This window comes from Gorilla gorilla, chromosome 8 (genome assembly GCF_029281585.2).
Source record: "Gorilla gorilla gorilla isolate KB3781 chromosome 8, NHGRI_mGorGor1-v2.1_pri, whole genome shotgun sequence".
Classification (NCBI taxonomy): Eukaryota; Metazoa; Chordata; class Mammalia; order Primates; family Hominidae; genus Gorilla; species Gorilla gorilla.
In genome coordinates, this window is record NC_073232.2 from 35203311 (window position 1) to 35225271 (window position 21961).

The following is a 21961-nucleotide window of genomic DNA, read 5'->3' on the forward strand; positions in this document are numbered from 1 at the left end:
CTCCAAGAGGGCTCTGAGGCCGTGGCGCTCTTCCTCCAGCGCGGCCCTTGGGATGGCGGGTGGCCGATGATCCAGGCGCTCGTGCGCTCACTGAATCGATGACGGCTGGCTTCCCTAGGCCGCTGGGGCCTCGGGTGGGACTCAGTTTCCAAATACCGTGCCCGAGAATTCAGAATTGCATTTTTTTTTTAGGTCTTTAGATCACGAGAGTGATTTGTAGCTAATAGCACAAGAGAACGATTCCATTCACATGAAACCCGCGCGCCGAGTTTTACCCCCGTGCACTTACACACCGTCTCCCAAATGTACGCGCGCTCACACACATGCAGACACAGATGCATACGCGCTCTCTCTCTCTGTCTCTCTCTCTCTCTCACACACACACACACACACACACACACACACAGACACACACACACACACACACACACAGACACACACACACACACACACACACTGACTTTAGAAACAGCGGGCCTTCCTATCAGACCAGAGATCCTAATGCACCTGTTCCACTTTGGTTTGCCCGAAGGCATTCGAGACAAACACTTCTGACGTGAAATATTTCTGTAAACATGTAAGATGGTTTACTGAGAAACACGTTTAAGACGAACTCCTGTGAACTAGATAAACGGAGGTACACGCTCTTCAAAAAAAGAAGGCAAACAATATAAGTTATGAATTGAAATGCAGTAATTAATTTGGGGAAGAGGAGAAATCGTAATTTATCTCATTCATTCCCTTCACCTTTGAAAAATGTCTCCCTTCTAAAGAAAAATGTTCTGCGTTTCCAAAAGCTTTATTTAACATGAAATCTCTCAATTCAAAGAAATGTTATTGCCTCATCAAGATCTTGCCTTGAATATTTTCAAAGTAAAATTAAAATGTGGCATTTTAATTCCATTCTTTAGACCTGCTGCCGGCGTGTGATGGAGAAAGGCCCACTTTGGCGTTTCTGCAAGATGTTATGAACATTTTACTTCAGTATGTGGTGAAAAGTTTCGATAGATCAACCAAAGTGATTGATTTCCATTACCCTAATGAGCTTCTCCAAGAATATAATTGGGAATTGGCAGACCAACCACAAAATTTGGAGGAAATTTTGATGCATTGCCAAACAACTCTAAAATATGCAATTAAAACAGGTATTGTCTCATCGAAAATAATAAAGCTCTTTTTTCGTTTACAATTTTTATTTTTTTTCTATAAAATGTTTTGTTTGATGGAGTTACTGATATTTTCAAAATTGCAAAGTTATTTTCATCATGTAAAAAATAGTCATTATTAGAATGATTCTAATCCAAAGCACCTTCCCCTGCTATTGTTCATGCTTCTGAAGTTGATAATGTCAGAAACATGGTTTAAGTGTAAATCATCAGATTTTACGTTGCATGTATTTGGACACGGAGGTTAAACCACTGGTGTAGAAGCAAATATTCATCAGCAGAGACCAGCAGAAAGAACTCAAAGTGGAGAAAGAGAATATGGAAATAAAAGCTCGAAAAATGCGTGATCCAAACAAAAGCCCGAATACCAGTGCTGTGCTGGTATTTTCTTTGGCATAAAACTGATCAGAAACAGGACTCACCACCCTATTAATCATTGAGTGGGAGGGATGTTTTCACATTGTGTCAAATGGCCAACCTTTCAGATTTGAATTCAGATTTTCACTTATTTTGAAGGAAATGTGCACAACACACAAGCAGACATGATACAGACTAGCTTAGCAATTCAGCCATGTTATATAAGGGTGTGTGTTCCTCCCAGCCACTGTATATGTGAGATAAAGAAAAAGGGGGGGAGGGGCAAATCAGAGCTCCTTAGGGGGAAATTTTTTTAAATGTACTTTTGTGGTCTCTTGGCTTTCCACAGGAGTCTTTATATTCCATCCATGTTACAGCTTCATTTATAACATTTATTTGGGTGCATTCCGAGCTTTCATGTTATCTACACAAAGTCAGCCATTCATCTGCCCAGGTCTTGATTACCCTCGCTTTTTACATTGTCTCTAATCATCCTGATACACGATGGCTGACACTTCATTACGGCAATAAAAATAAGTATGAATGAATTTCCAGGGGTGGGGAGGACTTTGTGGATCTAAGTTGATGTGTAGCCTTTAAAAGATTTGCTAGCAAATAAAAAATGTGAAATATGACATGAACATTCATCACCATAGAAACGTCATCTTTTTAGATTGCAAACATTTTGCTGATGAATTAGCAGTATTACGCTAATCAATAACAAACATTCTTAAAATGTTTGCTGTGAGAAGTTTAGTTCTTTTTTTCTTTTTGTTCACATTATTTGTACCAACAGAGGAGAAAGGTAGGCATACAAAAAGCCTTGGGACATAGATTTTTATCAAAGTCAGGCTATGGAATAGGAGTTTTGAAGGTGTATTAGACATCATCCTCAATTAACGTTCATGAAGAACCCACGTGATGTTTATACCAGGCATTAAAAATTTTCCTACCCCTCCTCAGCTTTTCCTGCATTCATAGTGCAATCCTGAGTGATGCTTTTAATTCATTTTTTGACCCATTCCCCATACCTTATATTTAGATACGTTAATAGTAAATTGCTACCTATTGTTTGTATTGCTACCAAACCAAAAAGAACCTATGGAAATGTTTTGTGCCTTCATCCTTGAAAGCTAGTGGTGCCTGAAATGCAGTCTACAGAGTTAAGATAATGGGAACTGCAAGTCAATGAAAGTAGTAGTTCTGTCTATCAACGTTGCATTTAGTGCCAGGAAAAGATGGGCTAATTCAATACTTACATTTTGCCATAATGCTTGTGAAACTGTTAGGTGTCACTGTAATGCATTTTATTTAAAGTTCAGATAAAAATGTGATGGATTAAGTTGGATTTCTAAGCAAGGCATATCAATTCAATCTCAATAGTTTTCATAACATATTTAGTCTGCTGGCCTTTTCCTTCAAATAGCATTTCAAAAAATTAACAGCAGTCATTTTCTCTATTCAGCTGGCAACTTTATAGATTTCTGTGCTATAACTGTCATACTTGTCATCTAGTGCTATTTAGGGTATGTCAAATTAGTTACCATCCTTGCTACTACCAGACATTTTAATACTCCTCAAGAGATTATTTTATAAAATGCATATTATCATCTTGTTTCTACTGAGAGACCTTAACCTGATTTCCACTTGGGCTCCAAGCTTAGAGAGGAGTGAAGGGCAGTGGGAAAATGAAGTCTTCATGGATTGTTAAAATTACCTCTGTAAAAAGAAATGTTGGAACACGGAAAACTGAGCAGAGAATGATAGAATTCCAGAATAATTTGCATTTGCAGAGATCATTAGATTTGGTGCTAGTGGTGGTGGTGCTGGCTGGGGAAGAGTAGGACTTAAATGTGGTCCTGAATCTTTTACCAAACCATCAGACAAAGGGAATTAAGCGTCAGTAGATGAGGCAGCCCTAGTGTGAGTGTTGCCAGGACATAAAGAGCAGTTTGGACCGACTTTTGGCCTCTTCCCAACTGATCATGAGCACCAGGGTCAGAGTTGCCTGAGGCTGGTTGTTCGCAGAGTCTGCACATCCTTCCGGGCTTGTTTGCTAGTCTGCAGGGAGCATCCCTGAGTCTGAGCAGCCAGTTCTCACATCTCAAGCTCGCCACCTTCCTGGCTGCACAGGCTGTGTGGCCACCCGATGGCTGACGCAGTGCGCTCTGCTCCCATCACAGGGCCTGGCAGGGTGGCATCAGCAGCAGGAGGCCAAGGGCTGCAGGGACACCTGACCAATGGGGGCAGGTCTCACAATTCCTTGGAGACAGCCCTGCCTTGATTTGCTGGGCAGCCCTAGGAAGCAGCCTGTAGGGGCCACAGGACGGGAGCAAATGTCACTAGGGGAATATTTCTGCCAGAAATCGAGAGAGCCTGTTGATCTGACCTGTCAAACTATCTCCCTCCTTATTTTCACATCATCATCAGGGAATGAAATTTTTGAGGCAGGAGAGATTCAGGTGAAATGGCAGAGCAAGGTCAAAATATATATAGGGAGGAAGGGAAACCTAGCAATGAAAGCGTCAAACCTGTTTTCACTGTTTACGGAAAGTTATCATCAGGGTGAATTGGCCTTCTGATATCCAGAGGCACAACACACCCCTCGCAATCTCTCTCCATCTTATGCACAGGTTTTCATTCCCAAGTTTCCCTAGAGTTAAATACTGTCTAATCATAGACATCACATTCATCCAGAAAATGAATATGAATTATAATCCTTATTAATTTCCTCACTTGAAAAAAAAAGGGTTAGGGAAAGAGAAATGAAGGAGCATCGGGAGGGAGGAAATGGCTGTGATTTCAGCTGCGAGCATAATGAAATGCGGAGTCCATGAGGCAGAGAGGAGTGAAGGGTTGCTCCAGACCTCAGTGGCCACAGCAGCAAAAAAGCCTTCTCACCCTTCGTGGATGGGTAAACTGAGGGGGTCAGCATCAGAGATAGAGGGGTACCACACGAGGCCACAAGGACATAAAACAATGCTGGAGAATGTACAATAGATACACAAGTCCTGATCCCGCTAAAATGGGCTCCCTCCCAGCTTATATCTTTACCCAGTGTCTAACTGTCTGGCCACATGCCTGAGGCTGATAAGAGAGCACTCCAGTGCAGGAGATAAGCTAGCCATTGACTTTTGTCCCTGCTCTTCCCCATTGCCTTCCTTTATCTTGTTTTGCCTGTGCTGGAGATGAGAGACGATCACATCCCAGGCTTCAGACAGATGTCCAGGATGTGGAAGATACCTTTTTATCAGATGCTATTTCCATAATGGCCCATCTTCTAAAATTTTTGCTGCTGTGCAAATCACGGACCTATCGATGACAGGCTTTTGTGGAGCAAGAGGAGAAAACTGAATGCTAATGACATATTTATAATCACATTTTAAATAATAGCCTCAGGAGAGTGTGGATGTCAATCCATTTAGAGAGTTTTAGAGGAATCTAGAAGTTAATTAGATAAGCCTTGCGATGGACTAATCAGTCGATTGAATATATCTTTCTGTATCTTGTTGATAAAACAGTGATGTTGACTGTATGTGGCCTTATTTTAAATCACAACTATGGAGGAGCTCTGTTGTTTATAATTAACAAAGAAGAATTGACAAGAATTAGCTTTGTCCATGCCATCTTTAGACAATCATCACCTTTTGAATCCAGGGCAAACCATTCAGCAGAGTGTCCTATTTTCTCATTTTTGCCCTGTCTTTTGTAATCATCAGCCATTTGTCACTGATATTATTATGAATGTTGGCATGCCTGGCGGATGTCATGGTATGACTGATTCTCAGAACGACTACAACACAAAAGGACTTCTAGCAGCATGAGTATAAAGGAGAAGTAACCTGTCTGAATGGCTGTGGGTTGCAGTAGCATTTTAGCTTGCGAAAATATTGAAAATAGAAAAGAGACTCGTGCAGATTGCAAACCATATTTGTTATATTTATAGGGTATGATTAAAGGAAGATTTGTAGGGTATGTTTTAAGAAATATCAAAACCTAAAGTAGTCTTCGTGGTTAGAGGAAACACTTTTATGGTGTGTGTGTATGTGCATGTGTGTGTGTGTGTGTGTTCTTGTGCATACACACGTGTGTACATGTTGGATTTCTACTTATGGATTTCCTGTTACTGACAGATCTTTCAAGGTCCTTTAGCTAGAGAAATCATGTGTTTGAGAGGCATTTATTTTCACTGGAGGCAGTCCTGATTCTGGTATTCCATTTTATTCAGGACATCCTAGATACTTCAATCAACTTTCCACTGGATTGGATATGGTTGGATTAGCAGCAGACTGGCTGACATCAACAGCAAATACTAACATGTAAGTAGCCAAATGTGTTTTTATGTAATTTAGGATAATTATTAGTGACATTCCATAGTCTTTACATCTTATGTGAAAATCTGTTTTTTATTAAGTAGCCACTAAAATATTGATACAAACTTCTGAAGTGTGAGTGTTCACTTTAATGTAACAGAAAGTAGTCCTGATACATATTCCATGTAATCAAACTCTACAGAATTTTTAAAATACAAAAAAGACTTTTTTCTCACATGTTTGATTTATTATTGTGCATAACGTCAAAGACAAATGGGACCAGATATTATATTTTAAATCATGTTACTCTGCAATATTTTTTATTTATTCAATACAATAAATTCCCCTCGTGCATTATGTCAGTAGTTGGAGCTCTTGACTGTAGGGATATAGAAAAAATAAACAAACATTTTGGAAGGCCTTTTTGAAATAATTTTCTCTCTGCTTAATGTTATAATCATAACACTTGTAAATGTATGTTTTGAAAAAGGAAATAGTTCTGTAGCTATTGTAATGATTGTAAATTATTTATCTGAGTTACAGAGGTAAAATGTGGCCATTACTACATTTCAGGTTCACCTATGAAATTGCTCCAGTATTTGTGCTTTTGGAATATGTCACACTAAAGAAAATGAGAGAAATCATTGGCTGGCCAGGGGGCTCTGGCGATGGGATATTTTCTCCCGGTACATGATATTTCAACTTTCTTTTTGTTTTTTCTTCTAATATGCAATGCCTTGTTGTAAACCTAGGGAAGATTAAAAATCTAGCCTATGCCTCTGCTTAGGTTAAATAGACTGTGTGTTGATCAAAAGAATGACTGTGATTAAGTGCACATGACCATTGAACATGCCTCCAAGCTAAGTAACCCATGCTTGAACATCAGTTATTTGTGTGCAAAGTGAGCATAATCAGAGATGGTACTTACCCAGTGCTTCTACTGTGACCCTACAAACAGGATGTACGGATAATGTGGAACAAAGGAATCAAGATTCCTAATCGGGAAATTCACTCTCTGATGCTCTTCCTAGAATTAGTGAAAGGAAATGGGTAGCCTCATTTAATAAAGCATTTGCTGTTCAAGGGTGCATAGCAAGGTATATCTACTCAGTAGAGCATATGGACCACCCTGTCTTTGAAATAACAAGCACCAAAGTGGATTTACACTAATTTCAAGGAGGACAGAGAACGCTTTGGGAGAGAATTTCTTAGAGCAAAAATAGAGGGTGACGATTTCTTCAAGAGCTTTCTCATCCCTTCTCTTCTTTATCATGCCATTCAGTCTTTTCCATCCTGCCTTTTTATCACCAGCCATTGCATTCTAAGCTCCATTACTTAGACCTCTTCCAGCCAAGAGAATCAACCTGAAACAAAAAGCTGTGCCCTTGGTTTACGGTTCTGTGTGTGACCTTGGTTTGATGCAGAAAAGAAACAGAAGTTAGGAAGGCAATGGAAAGAGAGTCACTGACCCATGGAAAAGAAACCCAATGTGCAGACCATCAGCTAATCAGTGGCAGGAGTGGGTGTCATTAGTCCACTGAGACAGGACCCACCTGAGAGAGAGGCCAGAGCAACACCTGTCGTTGTGTCAGACAGAGCAAAGGCCAAGTGGTTGTGCTCTCTCTTCAGCAAATCTACAAAGACAAGCAAATGATGAGGTGGGGGTAGGGGAGAAAAGAAAAAGTGAAAAGAAGAAATGATAAGTAAGCAAGAGTGACCCCAAGGCCAGGGCTTAAGTTAAGCATGTTTGCCTGCAAGCTCTGGTCAGCTATTTTATGTGTTTAAATATATAGCACAATTTTTCAGGTGCTGAAGGAAAAGGTGTTAGTTAAATGGAAGGGAAAATTAGCCTTTTAAAAAGTCATTGAACACCAGCTGTGATGAATTTTAAGCTAGCCTTTATTTTTTATGGCGCTTAGTACTTAGTTTTCCTTTGGAAAACCATCCCTGTTGAGGGAGCTTTGTCATCATTGCCTGATGCTTTGAAAACATTTTTCATGAGGAATGAGGTGGGGTACAGAGATCCGCATCATTTCTACCTTTCTTCTTCCCACCCTTGTGTGGTTGGTTATAGGATTGATCTGTCCCTGAGATGAATCAAGAACATGCTGGGCTCTATTTTTTTTCTTTTATTTGCATTTATTTTATGCTGAATTTATTCCCGTGCATAAGTTTTAATGGTCCCGGGAGTAGGGAGAGGACAGATGTACCTGTTGACCCTGAAAATTTGACTAATTTGACTAACAGCTAGGCCTAATTTACCTGGCTGGTCTGAAAAACCTACATGCCCCAGAAAACATACACCCAGAGAAAGAATTCTCTTTGGCAGTTCTGCTAGGCTTAGAGCTTACCCTCCACCCTCATTGATGATGGGGGATTTTCACATGGAGAAGACTTCAGCTTGAGCATGGGAATTATAGGCTTCCTTGGAGCCTGAAGACCCATTTGCTCTTATGCCAAGATGCAAGCCATAGATGTCACACTACAGTGCAGTGCAGACATTGCAAAGTTGGGAGGAGACAGCAGAAAAGGTCACTGCAACCTGTTTCTGCTCTACTTTCTACAAGACATCACAGAGGAGAAATGGCTCATCACATCCTTACTGGCTATGGATGCTATTCCCGGGAGCAACCAGCCTTGCTCCTGCAGTAAATGGTCTTACAATTTAAGGGGTGGGGATAGAGAAAGCCACACATCTTATGCATCTGGGATCTAAAAGTCTCATTCCCTGGGACTCAATGTGAAGAGTTAGGTCTGTGACTTAAAACATACTGTGTCATACCTCCATCGATAATATCCAAAGCCTTCATGCTTCATGGAAAGTCCTTTAGGACTCCTAGAAGAAATCTCCTTTTGTGATGTCACCTACACTGGGAACCAGAGAAATATAGAGCATTCCTTACTGCTCAGCAGGTCACAAAGCACAAAGACTAAAGAAGGGCTAGGAAAGAAAGCTTGGCTTAGTCACCGACCTTTTCCTAGCTAACAGGGTTTTCATAATGTTTCAGCACTTGCTTTTATTCGTGTATTTTATTTTTTATTTTTTTGAGACAGAGTCTCACTCTGTCGCCAAGGCTGGAGTGCAGTGGCACGATCTCAGCTCACTGCAACCTCCGTCTCCTGGGTTCAAGCAATTCTTATGCCTTAGCCTCTAGAGTAGCTGGGATTACAGGCATGCACCACCATGCCCAGCCAATTTTTGTATGTTTAGTAGAGATGGGGTTTCACCATGTTGGCCAGGCTGGTCTTGAATTCCTGACCTCAGGTGATCTGTCCACCTCAGTCTCCCAAAGTAGCACTTGCTTTTACATCCTTTCTTAGAGGATTCGTAGGAAATAAGAGCAGGTAGGGCTCACGCATTTGTCCTCATGCCTCTGTTACACAAAACAGTCTTCTCTGCGTGGAGGCCCAGAAGCCTCTTTCTCTCACTCAGGGCTGCTGAGCCTTTAGCCAGAGGACAGCTGAGTTGCAGAGTGAGGTGTGGGAGGGCAGGGCTGGAAGCTTCAGAAGAAATGCACGTGAAGAGCACTTTCTTTGGGTATGTCTTCCCCTTTCTCTTCTTCCCTCCTTCCTTCTCCAGCCTCTTTAAGAACAACTAAATTCTCAAACAAGATCATTTTGCTCTCCACAAGAGACATTTGGCAATATCTGTAGATACTTTTGATTGTCTGGGGGAGAGGGTGCTACGGGCATCTGGTGGGTAGAAACCAGGGATGCTGCTCAACACTTTACAATGCCCAGGTCAGCCCTCACCAGTTATGTTGCCCAAAATGTCAGTAAGTGCCAAAACCATGAGCTAGGATGGAATTTCCTTTTGAAGCAGACCCTGCTTCCAGCATCCTACAGCCAGCCTTTCATACCGGGTGTCTGCTCAGAGCAGGCGTGACCTGAATTCTACCTGATTCTGCCTGTCCTGTGTCTCTAGAGTCCAGAAAGGAAGGAATCGCCCTGATTTTGATTGAGGACAGAGACATGTGTCTGGGTGATGAGTGCTCTGTGCTGGGCAGCCTGCTTGAATCAGAGCCCAGGGCTCAAGAGACAAAGGTCATACCCCTGCCTGGGCCATTCAGCTTGACATGGAGCCCTCCTGCTCCTCAGCCACCAGGAAGGAGAGTAACTCACAACACTCACGTGACGGCAGGACTTGGGGTGTTCCCCTTGGTCAGGAGGTAGAGGCAGTACCTTCACTCTGCCCCATGGCCTCATGTCTTCCATCCCAGCATATTAATTTGCATTCGTGACAATCTGTCTTTCCTGAATTGCAAATATCCTAAACTTCCCAACAGCCCTGGGTTTTCTTTGCTTGTCAAGTGAGACTCTACTTACAAGGCACAAATCTTATGGCGTGGAATCCCTGACAACTTTTGGATGACACAGAAAACGTAATACAACATGGACTGAAAATTCTCTTAGTTGTATGTTTTTCTATACTTATGAAATAAGTTTTGTTATCTAATACAATTCTATTTCAATGATGTCTTTGAGAGGGAAGAACTAGTTTAGAGGGAATGAACAGATGAGTATGATGGATGGACTTGGAGGTTTATCCTTTATAACAGGGGTCCCCAACCCCCTGGTGGTGGATCGGTACAGGTCTGCGGTCTATTAGGAACGGGGCCACAGAGCAGGAGGTGAGCAAGGGGCAAGCGAGCATTACCGCCTTAGCTCTGCCTTCTGTCACATCAGCAGCCGCATGAGATTCTCATAGGAGCGTGAACCCTATTGTGAACTGCACATGCGAGGGATCTAGGTTGCATGCTCCTAACGAGAATCCAATTAATGCCTAATGATGTGAGGTGGAACAGTTTCATCCCAAAAGCATTCTCCACCCCACCCCCACCAGCCCCCGACCTTCCGTATGTGGAAAAATTGTCTTCCACGAAACGCATCACTGCTGCCAAAAAGGCTGGGGACTGCTGCTCAGCAAAAATTGTTGATTAGGCCAGGCGTGGTGGCTCACACCTGTAATCCTAGCACTTTGGGAGGCTGAGGCGGGTGAATCATTTGAGGTCAGGAGTTTGAGACCAGCCTGGCCAATGTGGTGAAACCCCGTCTCTACTAAAAATACACAAAAAAATTAGCCGGGTGTGGTGGCGCATGCCTGTGGTCCCAGCTTCTTGGGAGGCTGGGGCAGGAGAATTGCTTGAACCCAGGAGATGGAGGTGGCAGTGAGCGGAGATCGTGCCACTGCACTCCAGCCTGGGCGACAGAGTGAGACCCTGTCTCAAGAAAAAAAAAAAAAGTTGATTAACAGCTTACACCAGTAACAGATGATTTATGTTAATCCAAGTGCAAGGCACTGAATGAGTTGAAATGAAAAAAAAAGGTTTCTCCATCCAGATATAACCAGAATTTTACACACCTAGTGCAGAATGACCACGCTCACAAGCTGGGATGGAGGCAAACCTTTTGCTTTTGAATTAAAACCTCTTCAAAGGGCTTCCAGCAAGAGTAGAATCCACTGCAGTTCCCCTTAGTGACTGAGATGGGGTGTGACGGTGGCACCTGTCCTGTCCCAATGTGCCCTCTGGGGTAGCGCCTTTGAGTCTGAGGATTCAGTTTAAAGATAGTCAATAGGGTTTTCTTCTGAGTCCAAGGAGGACTCAGGTCAGAGGAAATAAGGAATGTTGCTTGCATGTGAAATGAGGTTGATAATAAATAAAGTAACTGTGTGTTGCTGTGCACTTTAGGTGGCGCCATATCTAACATGTATGCCATGATGATCGCACGCTTTAAGATGTTCCCGGAAGTCAAGGAGAAAGGAATGGCTGCTGTTCCCAGGCTCATTGCCTTCACTTCTGAGCATGTATGTGTTTCTGTTCCTTCCAAGTTTAAGGTTATGTTCCATAAAGCCCGAGTTTAAGGAGTGATGGCTGGAAATGCATTATCCCCAGAGGCCCTCTTTCTGGAAGACACCTTGGGAGAGAACGGGGGAGAAAGCTGAGTGGTACTATGGGGTGTCCTCCTTGACTCTTTGAAATTCAGGAAAACCCTCAAAGATAAAGGAGCAGCCTGGGCAATATAGTGAAACCCCATCTTCACAGAAAATTAAAAAAAATTAGCCAGATGTGGTAGCACAAACCTATGATCCCAGGACGCTGAGGTAGCAGAATTACTTGAGTTCAGGAGGTCGAGACTGCAGTGAGCCGTGATTGCACCACCGCACTCCAGCCTGGATGAAAGAGCAAGACCCTGTCTAAAAAAAAAAAAAAAAGATAAAGGAAAATATTTTTAGCTCTAGTTCCTACCCTTCGCTTCTGCGCAATCAAGTTGCATATTAAGGGAAGGGGAGGAGGAGGGAAGGCAGAGGGACTGTGAGCTCATTTGGACCATTGATGCTAGGCCCATGTAAGCAAAACTCCAGAGGAGCCTTTGATACAGTTTTTCTGTTTAAAAACTCAGCCCACTGATCTGATAGATATTCTGCCCTCGTGGTGCCTTGAGCTTTTTTGTTTGTTTGTTTGTTTGTTTGTTTGAGACAATCTCGCTATGTCACCCAGACTGTAGTGCAGTGGTGCAATCACAGCTCACTGCAGCCTCAGCCTCAACTTCCTAGGTTCAAGCAGTCCTCCCACATCAGCCTCCTGGATAGCGGGGACTCCGGATATGTATCACCATGGCTGACTAATTTTTCTATTTTTTATAGAGACAGGGTCTTGCAGTGTTGGCTAGGCTGGTCTCAAACTCCTGGCCTCAAGTGATCCTTCCACCTCGGCCTCCCGAAGTGCTGAGATTACAGGCGTGAGCCACCATCATACCCAGCCTGAACCATTTAACATTCGTCTTTGGCTGACTTGACCGGAGGTTTTGTTACCATAAAGAAATAGCACCGTACCAGGCACGGTGGCTCATGCCTGTAATCCCAGCACTTTGGGAGGCTGAGGCAGGTAGATCATTTGAGGTCAGGAGTTCAAGACCAGCCTGACCAACATGGTGAAACCTCATCTCTACTAAAAATACAAAAAAATTAGCCAGACAAGGTGGTAGGCACCTGTAATCCCAGCTACTCAGGAGGCTGAGGCAGGAGAATCACTTGAACCCAGGAGGCGGAGGTTGCAGTGAGAAGAGATCGCGTTACTGCACTCCAGCCTGGGCAACAGAGCCACACTCCATTCCCAAAAAAAAAAAAAAACAAAAAACAAAAACATAAGACTGTTCCTTCATGATCTCTGCCTCACAGTAGCCTGGGCTTTGGAATACAGCTGCCTCAGAGACAATCAGGAAGCCCCTCTGATAGCCAGGGAACTAGGAGACAGGGAGGGAGGAAGGGCCTAGAGGGAGACTCAGGGCTCCTGTAAGGAAATGTCACTCAGGAGATGTAGAGAACCGTGGTGGGTCTCAGATCCAGATCCGCCATGAACTTTTTCTATTTCCTATTTTAAGTGAGGTATGTGTGTCTATGTGTGTGTGTCTGTCTGTGTGTGTGTCTGTAGGTGTCCATGACAAGGAAATAGATTGGGAATCAGTGGATACAGTTCATTACCACAGCAGTAGCTGTGGAATTAAAGGAAACTAGCAATTCCATGTTAACAAATTATCAAAGCATCTTGTTTTCAGTCATCTTTTGGGGTTTTATTATTTTGTGAAATGTCCTTCTTCAACGTATAGGGGTCACATTGGGCAAAAACCACACAGCCTAAAATTACTTAGTATTTTATCTTTCTGTTGCTGCTGGAACAAATGATCACAAACTTTGTGGCTTACAACAATATGAATGTATTATCTTATAGTTCTGGGGGTCAAAAATCTAAAATGGGAGAAGCAGGGCTGCATTCTTCCTGGAGGCTCTCTGGAAGAATCCGTTTCCTTGCTGTTTCCAGCTTCTAGAGGCCACCTACATTTTTTGGTTCATCTTTAGAACCAGCAGCATAGCATCTTTGGATCTCTCTCTTTCTCTCTCTCTCACCTCTACTTCTACCACCACATCTCTTTCCACCTGTGGCTCTCCTGCCTCTCTCTTTTGGATCTACTCAGATAATCCAGGGCAATCCCCCGTCTCAACCTTAACCTAATCACATCTGCAAAGTCCCTTTTACCATGTAAAGTAACATATTCACAGTGTTGAAGATGAGGATGTGATTTTTGTGGAGGGAGTATCTGTTATTCAGCCCACCCTACCTACTACCCCACCAGGAGATTACTTTTTTTTCTCAGCTTCTCCAAGGATAGAAAAACGTGATCTATTTTTCTCCTCAATTACTATTTTCCTGAAATGGGTTTGGACCCCTAAATAGTTAGATGTTACTACATTCTCAGCCTCAAAAAGTCCAGATGATCTTTTATTGGGCATCTTTTTCTTTTCGCTTCCAAGCTGCGTCCACAAGTTAAAATGAGTTTGGTCCAGCAGCAAGCCACTCTGTGCTCTCTGCCAGGCATCTCTGGTTTGGGCATGAGCTTCTTAGCCTCATGCTTTATGTAAATTGACTGAGACTTGATCAGGCCATGTGGTCTGAGGATCTAAAAATAACAATTTTGCTCTACCTTCTTTTCCTGATACTGTAAACTCAGTCTACTTTATTTATTTATTTATTTATTTTTTTGAGTCAGAGTCTAGCCCTGTCGCCCAGGCTGGAGTGCCGTGGAGTGATCTCTGGAGTGCCGTGGCGTGATCTCTGGAGTGCAGTGGTGCAGTCTCGGCTCACTGCAACCTCCATCTCTGGGGTTCAAGAGATTCCTCCTGCCTCAGCCTCTGGAGTAGAGTAGCTGGGACTACAGGCATGTGCCGCCACACCTGGCTAATTTATGTGTTTTTAGTAGAGACAGGGTTTCACCATGTTGGCCACGCTGGTCTTAAACTTCTGACCTCAGGTGATCCATCCGCCTTCACCTCTCAAAGTGCTGGGATTACAGGAGTGAGCCACCACGCCCTGACTACTTCTTCATTTCTGAGAAAGAAACACAATTCGGCCATATAACAACCATTTGACTCTCCCTTCTCCTTCTTGTGTGTCTATCTATGCATATAGCTTTGAAGGATCATTTGAATTACGAAGCTCTCCTAAAATACCAATAGGCTCTAACTTTGGCCTATCATTTGGGTTATCATTGCCTTATCATTTTTGACAAATAGTTTTTTTAATATATAACACCTTATATCTGACTACTATTTGACAGTTTCCAAAACACTTTGAAGATATGGAACTTTGATTCTCACAGCACCCTTATGGGACAAGTAGAACAGAGATTGTTATCTGCATTTTACAAATGAGGAGGCTGAAATTAGCTAGGTAGGTAGAGCCAAGATCAGACTGGGTTTACTGGGTCCAAGACCAGTGAGCTCCATGCACCGACTACCACTGTAGAAACCAGATTAAAAGATTCAGCAACAGAGCTTTGTATACAGCAGCTTATCAATTGACTTAACATCTTATACCTTCCCTGATCAAGTTGCCACCAGGAGCTGTTTTCTTAATGTGAAACTGATGCTAATTTGTGACTCTCTCTTTCTACCAAAAAACATTCTCATCATCTCGTAGGGTTGGGCTGGAGGGGGTTTTCAGAGCTCATTTAAAGCCGTCCTGCATCTTCTTGAACCCTTGACCCTAACCATCCTGGACAGGTGAGCTCTTAAAAGTGAGTCCTGCCTTTGAAGCTGCAGGTTAAGAGGTAACACGATCCCCATCGCTAGTTCCTTCTGGGCTCTAGACCTCAGACATTATTTTCAATTCATCATTTAGTGTAGCTTCCTTCTGGCTTCAGGCCAGGCCACATATTTTCTTGGTCTTTTCAGATTTTACAGTCACACTGTCTCCACCAGCTCCAGAAATAGATCTCCAGAGACAGAAAAAAGAAAATTACCAAGGCATTTCTCACATGCCTTTTCTCCGGCTAGACAGCATCAATCTTGGCATGGAGACTTCTTTCCTCAATTGCTTGGCTGGCAGGGAGAAAGGATAATGGAGGGGCTGCTGTGTTGACTCAGTGAGGAGAGGGAGGCCATGGGTCAAGACAGACGCTGCTTCGGGTGTTCTCTCTTCACACATTTTGAGAGGTTTCCAAGGCCCAAGACTCCTAGAAAATCAAATGAGAGCCTTATAGAACTTGTGCCTCAGTGCCTGGGACACAGAGAGCTCTGCATAAATATCAACCAACTTTAAAAAACAACAACCTCAGCCAGGTGTGGTGGCTCACGCCTGTAATCCCAGCACTTTGGGAGGCCGAGGCAGGAGGATTACTTGAGGTCAGGAGTTTGAGACCAGCCTGGCCAACATGGTGAAACCCCGTCTCTACTGAAAATACAAAAATTAGCCAGGTATGTTGGTTGGCGCCTGTAATCCCAGCTACTCGGGAGGCTGAGGCAGGAGAATCACTGGAACCCGGGAGGCAGAGGTTGCAGTAAGCCAAGATTGCACCACTGCACTCCAGCCTGGGCAACAGAGTGAGTGAGACTCCGTCAAAAAAAAAAAGACCAAAAAAAAAAAAAATCCCACCTTGTTTTACAGATGAAGACACCAAGCCCCAGAGGTGGGGGATACTTTGCCCATGGTGTCACAGCCAGTCAATGGCAGAGCCAGATTCGAAGCCTCAATAATTTCTCAATAATACCAACACTGCTCTTTTTAAACTTTTTTTGCATTCAGTGTATTTTATTGAATTGAAAAATCATTCCTTTGATGTGTCATCTAAGGATAGGCTCTGGAATCAGACAAACACAGGTTGAAATATTTGGTTTTATCATGTACTAGTTTTGTGACACTGGACAAGTTACTTAATCTCGCTATGCCTCAGTTTTCTGATCTGGGAAAGGAAAGTCATATTAATGCTCCTCTCATAAGACTGTTGGGAGGGTTCAATTAGACACCATCACTGAAGAGATTAGCATAGTGGCCAGCCCAAGACTGCTCTTTCAACTACTGGGTTGGATGTCCTAAACGCTTGTCTCTGGCCAGCTGCTCTAAATTCACTTGTAGCATCCTTTCTTAAATCCCATTTTCCCCATGTTGGTTATTCCTTTTTTTTTTTTTTTTGAGATGGAATCTCTCTCTGTTACCCAGGCTAGAGTGCAGTGGTGCCATCTCAGCTCACTGCAATCTCTGCCTCCCTGGTTCAAGCGATTCTTCTGCCTCAGCCTCCTGAGTAGCTGGGACTACAGGTGCATGCCACCACACCTGGCTAATTTTTTGTATTTTTAGTAGAGACAAGGTTTCACTATGTTGGCCAGGCTGGTCTCGAACTCCTGACCTCAGGTGATCCACCTGCCTTGGCCTTCCAAAGTTCTGGGATTACAGGCGTGAGCCACTGCGCCTGGCCCCATGTTGGTTATTCTCATGCTAATTTCCTGATCTACTGAACCAGGTCACATTACTATCCCTTCTTCCAATCTGAGCACTGAGTTTGTAAATTGGCATGTTTAGAGCCATAGGGATGGGAATGACATTGCGAGACTCTGTGGCCTTCTGTATCCAACCAGAAACGTTCACATATTCATGAAGGGAAGAGTCATTTTGTTTTCTAAATGACCCTTCACTCTGTCTCTGTTGCACCCCACCAAAGCCACCCACTTCTTTTCTGGCCACCAACACAGACTAGAGCTTTACTTATCTGATGAGGAGGGCAACCTATTAAATTTTTCTGGTTGTTTGAATCAACTGTTTTCTTGTAAAACTTGAATAAGACTAAATTAAACAACTAGTCTTTCTGTGGCAAGCGTTTAAGAGTTCCAAGATTACTTTTCTTTAACATATAGAATCACAAAATCTCAGAATTGAAAGTGATCTTAAAGATCCTTTGGTTCAACACATCCTTTGCTGGAATCTCATCCCGTTCCCCAAATCTTCAGTCATACAAAGGCTTGGCAAAAATTAACCTGATGAGTTTTAGGTTCTCTCTTTAAAGTAGGTTTAGAGGGAAGCTAAGATCCCAGCTCAATAATTCACATCTCAAGCTCTGAATCCTTTGAAAGCCTAAACCATGAGCTCAATTCCAAATTCCTCTTATTTCTTTGTGGCACAAGCTCTTCCAGAAATATCTTCCACGAAACAGCATAACCTCATCTAGGAAACATATTCTTCATAATCATAACAAACAGTGGATCTTTAGGCAAATCACCATAACTAATTCACTCCACTCTTCACATGCCAAGCCTGGCCCACACCCACATCCCCCGGAACCAGTTGCCAATGTTCTGCTGAGGTCCCTTGTGACTTTGACCCACTTCTGTGGGGAGGTAATTCTCAAAATTGCTCTATTTTAGTTTATTATTTTATTTTAGAGACAGGATTTCACCCTGTTACCAGGCTGGAGTACAGTGGCACGATCATGGCTCGCTGAAGCTTCAAACTCCTGGGCTCAAACACTCCTCCTGCCTCGCCTCCTAAGTAGCTGGGCCTACAGGCTTGAGCCACCACATCTTCAGAAAGATGACTTTCTTTTCTTTTTTCTTCTTTTTTTTTGAGATAGAGTCTCACTCTTGTCGTCCAGGCTGGAGTACAATGATGCAATCTCAGCTCACTGCAACCTCCGCCTCCCGGGATCAAGCAATGGTCCTGCCTCAGTCTCCCAAGTAGCTGGAATTACAGGCGCCCACCACCACACCCGGCTAAGTTTTGTATTTTTAGTAGAGACGGGGTTTCGCCATGTTGGCCAGGCTGGGCTCGAACTTCTGACCTCAGGTGACCCGCCTTCCTTGGCCTCTCAAAGTGCTGGAATTACAGGCGTGAGCCACCGCACCTGGCCAGAAAGATGACTTTCACGTATCATTATTGGAGAGGTTTTTAGTTTCAAAAACAGATCTCCTTTAAAAAATTATTTTAAACAGTGACCTGTTTGGAAACAGGGCTGTTTGGGCAATTTGGAAACAGATGACTTCCACAAAATGTATTGCTCCCCCCTTAGTCGGAACTGACAGTGAGTGAAATTGTGGGCTAAATCTATTTACCTTCAGCACCCCTGCTCCGGTGCTGCATTCCTACCTCCTTCTCACCTTGGGGCCCTCATCGCTCCCATGTTATTTTCTCCTCTACCCAGTCCATCCAAACCTCCTCTCAGGAAAGAACCTGAAAGCCATGCTGAGATGTAAGCGATAGGTAAGACCTCCCCATTGCCTCTCCTGGGGATATTCCCATTGCACTCAGAGAGGCAAAGGTGTGAGGTGCTGAGACACAACTCAGCCACTGTGCAGAGAGATGCTTCCTTTATTCCTTCCTTCCTTTAGTGCTGCAGGCACCAGGTGTTGCTTCTGGCACAGGGGAGAGAGCAGTGGGCAGAACACACCCAGTGCCCGCTCTCAGCGAGTGTCCTTTGTTCTGGGGAAGAAAGGGATGGGAAGGGGCTCCTGAGATCCCATCCACGCCAGGTGACGGATGCTCACTTGTTCCCAGTGCCAGGTCAAAAGTGGCTGAACAGACTTACTGTTCTCCAGGTTAGTGATAAATCCTGTGAGCTTTGGAATTGATGAAATGGTGACAGGCCCTGCTCTGCCACCTCCCAAGGCATGACCCTTCATCTCCTCCTCATCTGTAAAATGGGGATGATGATACCCAGGTTCCGTAGCTCTGGGGAGGATGAAGCAAGATGATACATGGGAAGGGTAGTGCACTGCGCATGGCTCTCGGTGAGCCCCTCACAGATGACACTGTCGTTAGAAGGAGCTGAGCCCAGCCAGGAGACGAGACAGAGGGAGCAGGGAGAGCAGAGTCGGGGCCGGTGATTTCCTTAAGAGGGATGTGCCCTTCCTCCCAAAGTGCCAGAGCAACACTCAAGGATCCACAGCCTTGGGAGGGTCTAGATCCTAGATTGCTACTTGTATAATTTTGAGATTTCCCTACATACACATATTTATTTTAAGAAGTAAAGTGAATTAGCCGGGCGCAGTGGTTCATGCCTGTAATCCCAGCACTTTGGGATGCTGAAGCAGGTGGATCACCTGAGGTCAGGAGTTTGGGACCAGCCTGGCCAACATGGTGAGACCCCACCTCTACTAAAAATACAAAAATTAGCAGGGTGTAGTGGTAGCACCTGTAATCCCAGCTACTTCGGAGGTTGAGGCAGGAGAATCACTTGAACCCGGGAAGCAAAGGTTGCAGTGAGCTGAGATCGCACCACTGCACTTCAGGGTGACAGGGCGAGACTCCATCTCTCTCACACACACACACACACACACACACACACACACACACAAAAGAAAAGAAAGGGATTGACATGAATTTTGTTTGAAGATTTCACAATGCCACTTGAGGTAAGGAGGGAGACCTGAGGACAGTATCACATTAGGTAGGAGGATGGGAGGATAGGAAAGGCTACCCTTTTTGGGGATAGCCCAAAAATGATATGTAAGGCACCTCACATGCCACAGCTACACTTCTCACATCAATTCTGCCAAGAGAGGACTTCATCATTGCACCTGAGCAAATCATGGCTCAGCATGAGAAAGTAATTTGCCTAAATAGAAGCAGGTGTCAAACCCTCATCATTGTGCCTCACATCACCTCTTTCCATTACACACTTTCATTCACTCTTCATAATCCACAATCATAGAAATAATTGTTGTCCACAGAGTGATCAAAATGACTGAAGACATACTCAGTACTGATGTTCACATTTGTCACTGAAGATCATTCTTGGATCTCTTTTCATGTTAAACTTAACCTGTTACACATCATTCCTTTCATTTGACACTTATTTAGAGTATAAGCTCACAATGGGGCCACCTTGATCTACTAGTCAGAACTGAGTGTGACTAATAAGATAGCAGCTTCACAGACATGCCTGTGTACAGATCCACATCACCTGCGAATCACACAGTCTCTAAAAATGTGTCTGGGAGGTCCCCTCCCCTCCAGATCATCATAATTAGAAACCAATGAGGTGGTCTCCCAGAGCACAAGCTTCTTTGTAAATCCAATGCTTTAGCAAGAGAATGTTCTTTCGGGCCAGCTGGCGAGCAGAAGTAAGGACAGAGGCGACCAGTATTTCTAAGGAAGCTGTAGTTATCATCTCCCTCAAATCTTAGGGTGGACTGTATAGGAGCAAGCGAATGGAGGTGTCAGAAGGGTGTGAAGGAGGAGGATACGGTGAGAACTGCAACTGCTGAGGGATTGGCCCGGGGGATGGTGGGGGGGTGGTCAGGAAGCATGAGGAAGGGTCAAATAGGCAGATTTCAGCTCATTGATAGGCTGGGCTTCAAGATCTACTTGTTGAGGACAATATATAATGATCCCCATTCCCCACACACCCACTAATTCCACCCACAAAGGGTGTTGGAACAAAAGAATCAAGCCTGAGGACAATTGGTCAATTGATGGATCTCAGAGCTGGAAGGTAGAATGCTTGATAGGATGTCAGAAGAGTTAAGAGCTAAGATTTCCCAGCCAGTGTGTCCTTTCTCTTTATTTGAGGGCTCTGTGTTGCTTCTTTCTTCCCTCTAGCAGCTGGCCTGGTTAGGAGAACACACAGCTGCCTCCAGCTTGGGGAGGACCCCACCTTAGGCCTTCTGGGGCAGGTGCCAAGAAGACCCCTGGTCTTGCTTTTAGAATAGGCTTTAGATTCGAGGCATTGGGGTCCACGGAGTCCACCAGAGCCACACCAACATTGGGATTTGTGGCCAGATAGTTATGGCAATAAATAGTGACATTTCCCTGGATTTGTTATCTGAGTATGTGGTCAACAAATTCAACAAATATTTTGTCAATTATACGCTATGACAAAGTCTTTGCCCTCATGCAACCTGCTGTGTTCTCGTAGTGGACACACAGTGAGCTAGTATTAGAAATAGTGTCATGTGATGATGAGATTAGGGTGGTAGTCAGCTACTTTACAGGATGGTCATAAAAATATCTCTGTGTGGAGGTAATATGTGAGCAGAGACCTACATTGAATGAGGGAGGGAACCATGTAAGTATTTGAAGGAAGGTTTTCCAGGAAAATGAACTGCAAGTGCAAAGACTCAAGCGAGAACAAGTTTAGCAAGCTCACAGGAGACCAGGAAAGCCAACGCACCAGGTAGACAGAGTGAGGGGAACAAAGACAGAAGATGAGGTAGGGGAGGTGGCCAGCCACTGAGGACTATCTTAATAATCTGTGCCCTCCAAGCCCAGCAGAGGCTTGTCCCTGAAACCCTGTGATCTGTTAGGCAGTCAGATCTCAGTCTCAGTTAAATATTTGGATGAAATCAGCAATGGCTTGAAA

General features: G+C 43.8%; 1 protein-coding gene across 1 annotated transcript in view; it reads left to right on the forward strand.

The window, feature by feature from the left end:
* The window catches only part of GAD2 (glutamate decarboxylase 2), an 89181-nt gene that overhangs the window by 2778 nt on the left and 64442 nt on the right, over window positions 1-21961 (forward strand). The window contains exons 4-7 of the mRNA XM_063709963.1: window positions 912-1145; window positions 5752-5842; window positions 6410-6522; window positions 11527-11642. Of these exons, the coding sequence (XP_063566033.1) occupies window positions 912-1145; window positions 5752-5842; window positions 6410-6522; window positions 11527-11642 (554 nt within the window). The remainder of the gene's footprint in view (window positions 1-911; window positions 1146-5751; window positions 5843-6409; window positions 6523-11526; window positions 11643-21961) is intronic.